The sequence below is a fragment of the Leuresthes tenuis genome, unplaced genomic scaffold (genome assembly GCF_036924035.1).
Source record: "Leuresthes tenuis unplaced genomic scaffold, fLeuTen1.0.hap1 SCAF_18, whole genome shotgun sequence".
Taxonomy (NCBI): domain Eukaryota; kingdom Metazoa; phylum Chordata; class Actinopteri; order Atheriniformes; family Atherinopsidae; genus Leuresthes; species Leuresthes tenuis.
In genome coordinates, this window is record NW_027325372.1 from 21481815 (window position 1) to 21493009 (window position 11195).

The 11195-nt window shown below is 39.5% G+C and overlaps 1 protein-coding gene across 1 annotated transcript; it reads left to right on the forward strand.

Moving 5' to 3' along the window:
- Positions 1 to 250: 250 nt before the first annotated feature.
- LOC140274756 (CMP-N-acetylneuraminate-beta-galactosamide-alpha-2,3-sialyltransferase 1-like) lies at positions 251 to 10732 on the forward strand. The gene is made up of 7 exons (XM_072370117.1): positions 251 to 329; positions 1160 to 1446; positions 7079 to 7198; positions 7383 to 7579; positions 7689 to 7868; positions 10104 to 10149; positions 10561 to 10732. Exons 1-7 carry the CDS (start codon positions 251 to 253, stop codon positions 10717 to 10719), a joined length of 1068 nt encoding a protein of 355 aa, XP_072226218.1. The 3' UTR covers positions 10720 to 10732.
- Positions 10733 to 11195: the final 463 nt, after the last annotated feature.

Genomic DNA, 11195 nt, shown 5'->3' on the forward strand with positions numbered 1-11195 from the left:
AGGAGCTGGAGCGGCTTTCCCAAAAATCCAGACTCGCTGTTCACAAGCAGATACATCATGATCACATTCTCCGCTATAAAGATGCCCTCTCCGCAGCCAAATCAGAATACTTCGCTGAATTAATCACTGCTGGCGCTGAGAACTGGCACTGTTCTCAGTACTGGCTCTGTTCTCAGTGCTCAACAGCACACTACGTCCCCCAGATTCCATTTCCCCTTGTTTTTACTCCACTGATCACTGTAACTCCCTAATGTCTTTCTTCAACTCTAAAATAACCACTATCCACCAGCAACTGACCCCACATCATGTCCAGTTCTCCATCTCCACAAGTTCTCCACACCCCCCTCACTGCACCTCTCTCATGCTTCCAACTCCCATTTGCCGCTGATTTATCAGAAGTCATCCAGAAATCCCAACCATCATCCTGCCATCCCTGGTTATAGCCTCCCTTCAATCTCTGCTGTCTTTTATAACTGCCATTATCCATTCATCCCTGACCACTGCTTCTGTCCCACCATCTTTTAAATCTGCTGTAGTGATACCAATATTAAAAAAACCTGGTTTAGACCCCAGCAACTACAATAACCTTTGTCCCATCTCCAACCTGCCATTTCTCTCAAAAATACTGGAAAAGGCAGTTGCATCACAGGTTTAGGCTCATCTCTCCAACAATAACCTCTATGACCAATTCCAATCCAGCTTTCACCCCCGCCACAGCACAGAAACGGCCCTCCTTAAAATTACAAACGACCTCCTAATGGCAGCTGACTCCAGACTATTATCCATCCTCATCCTTCTTGACTTGAGCGCGGCCTTGACGTGGTATTGAGATGGTATCTCACACTCGATCCTCCTTGACAGATTGGCTTCAATTGGCATAACTGACACTCCCCTAGACTGGTTCCACTCATATCTCTCTGGCCGTACTCAGTTCATTAATTTGAAATCATTCACATCCCACCCATCCCCCCTCTCCTCCTGTGTTCTCCAGGGCTCTGTCCTGGGTCCTCTCCTATTTATTATTCATCTCCTCCCACTTGGACTGATATTCCGCAAACATAAAATCCTTTTACACTGTTATGTGGACGACACCCAGCTCTATGTTTCTTCCAAACCCACTTCCACCTTCCCACCCTCCTCCCTCTGTGCCTGCTTACAGGAAATCAAAGCCTGTTCTCCTCAAATTTCTTCAAACTCAACAGTAACAAAACTGAGGCAGTCCTTATTGGTACAAAGTCCACCCTCTCCAAACATCCCAGCTTCACTCTCAACATCGACAATTACTCTGTTTCCCCCACCCCACAGGCTAAGAGTGTGGGTGTCGTCCTCGACAGCAACCTATCTTTCCACAACCACATCAACAACACCATCTGGTCCGCCGACTTCCACCTCTGGAACATCAACCGCCTCCACTCTTCACTCACTCCCAACAGTGCAGCTATCTTGGTTCACTCTCTAGTCACTTCCCGCCTGGACTATTGCAATTCCCTTTTATTTGGTCTTCCCCACAAGCTCCTCCATAAACTCCAGCTGGTCCAGAACGCTGATCATCACCAAAACACCATCCATCAGTCACATCACCCCTGTTCTACACCAACTCCACTGGCTTCCCATCAAACACCGTATCAACTTCAATATCCTCCTCTTGACGTGTAAGGCCATCCATAACCTCACCCCCCCATACCTCTCTGCCCTCCCATGCATCAGTACCCCCACCCAGTCTCTCAGATCTACCTCCTCCATCAGCCTGATTGTCCCCCCAGGACGTCTGTCCACCATGGGGTTTAGAGCCTTCAGCCACTCTGCCCCTCATCTCTGGAACTCCCTCCCCCCTGACATCAGGAATATTGACTCAGTTTTGTAAAATACTTTACACTGGTGCCACTTCAGAGTAATTCATCAGAAAGTTGATTTATTTTCTACAGTTCCTGGTTGGACAATTGCATTGATTGCGCCTCTAAAAAGGCTTTGTGGAAAAATAACTCTTGACTACATTTCAGTGTGCGTGCTGGAGTCTTTTGCTGCTGACAAAATTTACTCCACATTTGAGTTAACAGCTCGCCAGTAACAGCAAATGCAGGATATGACTTGTACATCTAACTATCTGTTACACATATTTAATAAAATGTTTAACTGGAAATGAATGAGATCTCTGAATGAAAGATGGAATCAAACATTCGTAGTTCTCAGGGTGACAGCAAAGAACCTCACCCTGCTGAAAAGGTGACTTAACTTCATTTCCAAATAAGTTTTTCTAAGCCTGTAGCTGCCAAATCACTTGGATGTACCCTGTTCTCATGAGAACATACTTAGTGCCTCTGTGACTCAACTGACTCATGCAGGTGATGGTTATAATTTTCCAGCTGTGGAAAAAATTCTGAAGTTTATTGAATGCTGACTTTAATTTAATCATCTTATCACAAAGAAACATCTGTCTCTTGACACTTCTGATCACTTTGTGGGTAACTCGGTGCTCAGGTGCTTTAGGAACATGTTGCACTCTGTTTGAAAACTTTATTTTGAATGTAGTTTATTCCTTTGCATGTTGTTAGGAGGTTTTAACATTGTTTTCTTTAATTTCTTTTTTAAACTTAAATAATTCTTAATATCAACTCTGAACAGCCAAAGGAGACTTCAGGCACAACAGTCATCGTCACTCATGAAAATTTCTACCGCTGCTGTTGCAGCACAATGAAAGAATAAGGTTGGTTTCTTTTTTTTTTTTTTAACTTTTATTCACTCTCATAATCTCATATTTCATAATTAGCTGAATATCAAAAAAAAGAAGAGTAGGTGTACTCTCAGTGTCTTCCTCAACTGAATGTTTCTATATTGTTTGATATGTTTGCATGAGACCTTTCCCACTTGTGGTTGTCTTGTCTGTTAGATCGTGGGATGCCTGCAGTCTTTCCCAACAGGGCAACTGGAGGTGTGCACGCCACCAACACACACACAGTCATGCACACACAGCTCTGTGATGTTGAAGCTGAAAAACACACACGATGAAGAGAAAAGAAAGCTGAAGTGTAAAAGGAACACTGTGAGGCTGTTTACTTACTGATTAACAGTCCTGAGAGTATTGAGGAGTCCTGGGACTCCTATCATACAACCAACACCTATGTCACCTTACAGGGAAAGAGTCTTTGAAGCTGTCGAAACAAAAGAGGATTTTCCAGAACCCCTGTCCCCGACTCATACAAGACTCAAATGTTGACAGCCTCTTTTCTAAAACTTTGCCTTTCCTATTTTGAAATGAACAATTCTTTCATTTATACACTCAACAGATATATTTCTCCCAACCCCCTCCCGTCTACCCCTTCCTAACATACTCGGTCATCTAAAGGTCACCTATCAAAAATTTGATTTATTGGGGAAGAGGTCAAGGTCACCTGTCAAATTACAGGATGCCCCTGTTTGTGTGTCACTGGATATAATTAATATAATTTCTTTTTTCTAAATTCCTCTAACAATGTAAGATATTACCTTTGACAACAATCTTTCCTAAAAAGAGAGTTGCAATGTAGAATTAGAATAAGCTCTGATAAAATTATTGGAAAAGCCTTTTGTAGAACCTAGGTACCTAGCTAAAAGTGTTATACATGTGCAGCTGTATTATCAGTCTTATCTTTTCATAAGAAATAATCCAGTGTTCCAGTTAGACAAGATCTTATCACGGCTGCCACTTTCAGTAGGCCTGCCTAATTAGGATATTATCTTGTAAATGACACACACACACACACACACACACACACACACACACACACACACACACACACAAACACATACAATGACTCAGGAAAAAAATACCAGCATTCATTCATTTGAAACTACATTGTTGATGGCATCAAAGCAGCCCGTTTCTATCAGACCTATGGCAAAGGTACACTATATGTGCTGGTTTATGTTTGGCTGACTGCTTGCTGCACCAGCAGTATGCATTGGCTTAGTAGCAGTGCAGACCCACAAAATTGGAATATGTCTAATGTAACATTTAAAAGACAAGGGCAAACACACAACAAGGAAGTAGAACAAGATGAAAAACATGGGAAATCCTTCCTTCCTGTCCAAATAAAACACGAATAAACAAATCTGAATAAACCAAGCAAGAACCTGACATCAGAGCAGTGTCAGTGTTAGTTATCTGTTGAAACAGAAGTATAGATGAATATTGGGGTCAAAACTTCACAGAAAACAATTCCTCACTGCTTTTCTTGTGTTTCAGGGAGCAAACATTTACACAGCTGCTGAGATGCCGTTGTCACACATGCATTGTGTTCATTGTACAATCATAATCACAGTTCTGCAAGGTAATATGCCATAAATCTGATCTTGTTTTAATGTTAGTTGAAGAGTCAGCCTCTCCGATGCTTTCACAGTTCATCCAAAGGAGAACCTTAATGTCAGGTCAATGTTTTCATCCATAAACAGATGTCATTACATCAAATAAATCTCAAAGAAACTCAATATGTGTTCAACAATAAAAAAGAAATTGTATCACATTATGTTGGAAGACACAACTCTTCAAGTTTGGAGGAAGTACCTTTATGGGACTTCCTACCATGATCGACTAACCCCTCAGAGTTTGTTGAACCTGCTTTGTGAAACGGACCCCTGGTGTGTGGTTTTTGTGAATCCAAAGAGTCTGTTTGTTTTTTTATTAAGAGGCATCTGAATGTGTGTTTACACATTGTAAATACTCATATTGCTGTATTTTGATATGTTCTTCCTAATGATCAGCACAAGCATTACTGACTCAGCAGCCACGGGCCATCATCTACCAACAATCGTTTTGGTGTGACACTTAAACCTCTCAACAGCTCTCTCGCTCTCTCAAAAAGTGCTACTGGTTGTAGTTTGAGTTATGTTAAGCATTAAAATATATTGAAGATACTGAGTGAAACAATGTTTGAAAAGAACTGTTGTAAAAGAACATGGTAAAACTCAACATATAAAAGTTTATTTGTATAACACATTTCATGAACAAAACAAATCAAAATGTTTCACATAAGATAAAAGCATTACAGCGGGGAGTGGAAGAAGCATTAGAAATACATAAAGAATATAAAGAGAAACAAATAAAATAATTAGAATGAATGAAATTATTAAAAACAAGCAACAGTACAGATAAGTTCAAATATACCATACAGATTTCATGCATATTTTATAAAAAAAACAGTCCGAACATGTTACTCATGTCCGCCAAGTCCTTCAAAGACTCTTAGAAAGTTGAGTGTTCGTGAAAGCTGAAAAATGTGAGTTTCATGTTGAGTCAGTCACCTTTATGGGTTACATCATTGCAAGCGGTCAGATGAAGACAGACCCGGTAAAGGTAAAAGCGGTTTTTAACTGGCGAAGACCTACCTCGGAAAAAGAAGCACAATGACTCATTAGATTCGCAAATTTCTACCAACGCTTTGTCAAGAACTTGAGTCAGGTTGTTGCTCTGAGAATCTCCTCTCAATTTAACTCCACTCAACTCAACAGCCAAGGCAGAAAGATGACAATCAAAAAAAACGAATAAATGAAGACTACTGTGATGCCATCAAGGGTGACTATATGGTTAGACAGTGACTGTATAGAATGTTAATGTTCAGTGATTATGTGCCACAAAGCTCAGTTGACCAGAAAATGTCACACACGCATGCAAAATAAGCCCAAAGTATACTAGAAATTATTATTACAAGTAATATAGATTGTATTCCTAGCTTTGTTTATTGGTTAAGGTTCCAAAGGCTCTGCTTTAACCATCAGTTAAGTTTGACTGTTTCCAGTTCTTCTATATCTTCCATCAGCGCCAAATCTAACAAGATTCTTGTCTCAGTCTAGTCTAGTGTGTCTGCAAGTGACACGCACATGTATGTAAGAAGACTTTTTGAATTGTCAACTACTTCATCAAATAGCATGAGGTTGTTGAGAACTTGCTCCTAAAGGGGTCTGGGGACCTCATGGGACCATACTTGGGTCCTGAGATAATATTTTCAGCAGTGTTTGCAAAATTCAACCAGCGATAGTGGGTGCAGTAAGTCTCTGCCACTGTTAATTCGTTCATCAGAATTGAGAGAGCTTGGGAGCCCCGGGCCTAGAAGATTCGACTGGACTATGATGTGCCTCCCTCTCCCTAAGTGTTTTTCTTATGTTTTATAGATATTTGTTTTTTTGGATAATGTTTTGCCTGAAACTGACCAGGAACCAAGCCAGTCCATCACAGGGCCACACAGAGACAAACGAGACAAACAACCACACACACGCTCACACTCACTCCGAAGGACAATTTTTAGAGTCACCAGTTGACCAAACATGCATGTTTTTGGATGGTGGGAGGATGCCGGAGTACCCGGAGAGAACCCATGCATACACGGGGAGAACATGCAAACTCCACACAGAAAGGCCCCATGTTTTACTTATTATTTGTAAAGTAAATGAGGAAGTCAGCAGCACCTGTACCGGTTGGAGTACATATGACACAGGCCACACCTCGATACATTTTAACACCACTCCTTTTCAACACATTGGGGGAAAACAAACATTGTTACTGTTCGTCAGTTGGATGTTATCTTCATCCTGTTTGGAGACATTTTGACGATTTCTTTCATGTAATTGGACCAGAAGTGGATTTACTCTATCAGGTTAGGGATGAATTAAATCATCAAAACTTTATTTTAAGTGATATTTAAATTGAGAATGATTAACCATTGTTGTCATTATAATATAATTAGGATTATTGTTATCTGTAGTAGTAACAGAAGTAGTCATAGTTGTAGATACTGTTAAAGTTAATTTGATGACTTTATATGAGGAACCTATATGTGTGTAATGAGATGCTTTGTTTATTTTGTTGAATGTTGTTCCAAATAAGCAAAAATAATGACACCACCTTCCATACTCATGAATTTAGACGTAGTTTTGTATTTATATATATATATACAACACATTTTACAGATTGACATTGACACAAATGACACACATCCAGCATGAAGTCCAGACCGCTATTCATTTTTCTTCTTTCTACCACTGCCATCGTGATGTTTCTAGGACCATATTCCCTCATAAGAGATTTCCGGCAGCTTGAAAAGCAAAGTTTGTGTGCTTGTGTTTACAGGAAGATCCGCTGTTGCCCAAAAGTCATTTTAACACTTCTATTCAACCACTTTTGTCCGCAAAGCACAAACTTTCTGAGGATGCTTTCAACTGGTGGAAGGTAGGCTGTCTCATGGTGATAAAAGACTCTTTGAAAGTTATCCAATTCTCACACTCAAATTCCCACATACAAATTCTGATTCACATTTGCAAGTGTGCCATTTTATTCAAGGAACAAATCAAAAGGGTAAAAATCATCTTCAAACTGGTCTGACGATAAACTCTGTTTTGTGTATTTTTGTCAGCACATACAGAATGAAAAGCGCAACTTTGACACCTATAAAGCAACAGTGGGCAAGCTGTTTGAAATATTCCCACCCAGTCCAAGTCTTACAGAACCCAGCCCTGATCGCTGCAGGACTTGTGCAGTGGTGGGGAACTCTATTAATTTGAAGGGATCACATTATGGACCTCTGATAGATTTCCAAGATTTCATACTGAGGTAAGGGATCAGTAAAAAGAAGTTCGCCTTAATCTTAGCTCCTGTTCTAGACAAAAAATACAAAAGACTAACAAACACTGACATAAAACATGTCCTCTGTGTTACTAAGAATGAACCATGCTCACATCAAAGGCTTTGAAGCAGACGTCGGGAACAGAACAACTCATCGCATCATGTATCCAGAGAGTGCAGTAGATTTAGATAACACTACTCATCTTGTACTGTTGCCATTCAAGATACTTGATCTCGAGTGGCTGATCAAGGCATTCACAACAGGATTTTCTGGGGTGTGAGTAATATTTTTTACACTTTATATTTTAGTTTATTTATTTGAAACTTATCTCTCTCTACTCATGTTTTTTATATAATGTTTGAAAGCTGCCATAATGAAGCCCGTATTAAAGAAGTAAGACACAGATGGACACTCCCCATACAGCTCCATTTCCAACTCGGAACTAACTTAGGTTCCCTCTCATTTGACTTCCAAATGAAGATCGTGACAAGAGTAAAGATGTCACGGTGAATGGTATTAAAAGTAGCAATAAGATCTAACAGGACCAGCAACGAAACAAAACATTGTCAGGGACCATAAGGAGGTTGTTTGTAACTTGAAATAATGCAGTTTCAGTACTAAAGTGAACTCTAAATCCATCCTGAAACTTTTGATTCAAGCCGTTCTTCTACAAATGGATAATTGTTATTGTTTTGGTACTACTTTTTGAAGAATTTAAGAAGTCAAAGGAGGGTTATAGGCCTGCAGTTTGATCATTTATAAGGAATAAGAGTAGGCTTTTTTTTTTAACAGTAACTTAATTACAACTAACTTAAAGGCCTGTGCTACACAGCCTATTTGAATAGACCAGTTGATTTGACCCTTAAACAGTTAAGTTGGTGTGGTATGAACAGATTTGGATCATTTAGAAATTCTTATTGTAGACCTCAAATGAGACAGATCAATGGGACACGCAGTTAGGGGAAAAAAAAAATCATTAGGTCCTTCACAGTTTTCTTGAGTCGTGGTATCAAACATTGTACTTGTGCCAGGTGTGGGACAGAAAACCATTTTTAAGGTACAAAAAAGCCCAAAGCCCTTTAACTTCTGCACTGTGAAAACAGAGAAGGAAAAATGTTTCTTTGCATTTCTTTCATTTCCTTGGACCGATGATAATCAGAATCAATGCTTTTTTCACAAATGGTTTTGGTGACACTTTCTGGTAAAAGTATGACATCTTGAAAAAGTAATAACATACTTTCTTTTAGCATTCCATACCTGAATCAGTTTTTAGATAGTTCACTTCCTCTAATCTTTGATAAGATGGGCGTATAGTCAGTGAAAAATGTGGTGGTGGAGCAGGATGTTAAAGGGTAAAAATGAGTACTGCAGAGAGAATGGCTCTGTGTCAACCTGGCTACGGTAATAAAAACAGACCTGGGATTTATTTTCATTTCCTTATTTTAGCTGAGAATAGTAAATTAACATTGTCCCACACAAGGGATTTTCCAAGTTAGGTAGCAATCTTTGAATATGATAAAAAGCCATGTTATTTTGAGTTTTCTCAAAGTTTGTTTGAGACTCTTTGTTATGAAATCAGTTGTTATCAGTACCTCCTCACTCCCGTTGGCTTGAGCTCACTTTCAACCAATTAACATTCGACCAACCCATAGTGTCATCTGCACAGACTGTTGGTAGATTGTTGGTAACTTTTTGGAGAACAGCATGTCTGTATGTGTTGAAAAATAGAATAGAATATGATGATGAAGGAATGAATATGAACATGGCAGGATGCAGGTGAAACAGAAGGTAGCAGTGATGATAAGTGATGAGTGAGTGCACTCATGTGGTCGTATGGAGTCTCACAACTGCCAGTAAGAATGATCTGCTTTTATACTGCGGGAGTAAAAGTCTGTTGCTGAACAAGCTGCTCAGAGCCCGTTCTGCACATGCAGGGGGTGGGAGGTGTTGTTCCTGATGGATGTTAGCTTAGGTAACATCCTCTCCTCACCCATCCGGTTTAGGGGGCAGTCCAGGAAAGCTGAGAGCACCTAAGACGAATGCTCCCACAAATGAAACGACGTTAAAGCGTCACGCCTTATGCAAATAGTCAACAATGAACCAAAGTCAACCCCATGATGAACCAGCTTCCAGCAGTATTGTCATTGCTAGTTCAGCAAAGCCTATGTGGAAAATAAAGAATATATAGAATTAATCAGTTTATTCTTTTCATCGATCTTCTTATTGATTATGATTATGATCTATCCCTGGTTTCATTTGCCAGAATGAGGTTTAAAAAAGAGGTTTAATGTTGACAAAAAATATACAGGAAGCCTTCTCTCATAAATGATAAGTGATTTCTGTTTAAGTTTAGAGTAATCATGCAATCAGGTCCAGTGTTATTTAGAAAATGGCAGCTCACCCAGAGGGGCTGAACCAAACAGCTCTCTGCTGTTCAGGACCTGTCTGTAGGTGCTCAGGAATTGATAACAAGAATTCAAAGTTTGGTCTTTCGTGCCATTTTTCCAACAGGTCATATGCACCAATGAAATCCAAAATAAAAGCAAACAAGGATTTGGTGAGTGCAGTGGGCATTTTTTGAATAGATATCTTCTCTGATCCTTTCACTTTTGATAAATCTAATAGCCTGCATGATCCCGTTGTTATGCAGCTATTATGTAGCTTCCTCAGTGTTTGTCTTCATTAAGACAACCACTCTCCCTCCACCTTTCTGGGGGTGTATCTCTGGCTCCATTACTGCAGTTGGCAGAATAACTGCCCTCTCTGAATCTAGCTTTGCTTTGTTCCTTCTATTGTCATTGTGTGTTCACTCAGAGTTAGTTCTTTGGTTTTATCTCTATTTAAGTTCCATGATATAAGTAGTTGTGAAGATTTGCAAAACACACGACATTTGAATTAAACTGAATATGATTATTTTTACAAAATTGAGGATTCGATATGTTTTAAAGGTCGTTCTACTTCATAACAGGTGATGGTGGTAAATCCAGCTTTCATGAGGTACGTTCATGACATGTGGCTGGAGAAGAAGGGCAGTTATCCATCCACTGGCTTTATGGCTTTCATTCTTGCGCTGCACATTTGCGATGAAGTAAGTTTACTGTACTGGAATTTCTTCTGTCACATTTAAAAGGATGAGGCATATATGAAGCATCCAGCATTCATATCCAGCACCTACAAAGTCTGCATAAGAACTAGTGCGTAGTAAAACACACAGTGTATTATCAGTTTCCTGTTAGTTCCATTCATCTGTCCCACTGCACATAATTCAAGAAACATGTTTAACAATGATAGAATATAGTTATTCTATATAATCTTTTTTTCTAATTCTATAGTTTCAGGTCGTATATCAGGTCATAAAAACAAATTTAAACATACTAAAAAAAACACCTGGAAAGTAGAGGCAACAGTTCATCCTCCTACTGGATGCATGGTTCCTATGGTAACGCAACACACAGCTACAGAGTGTCTGGTCAAAACAGTTGATTTTGATCTAAGATTAAAATCCATGGTGGGTCACGTATTTAATAGATTGAATGCTGAAAATGTTTCCCTAAATCACCACACCAACATTTAATCGACATTTAGAATAAATGTGGTATGCTG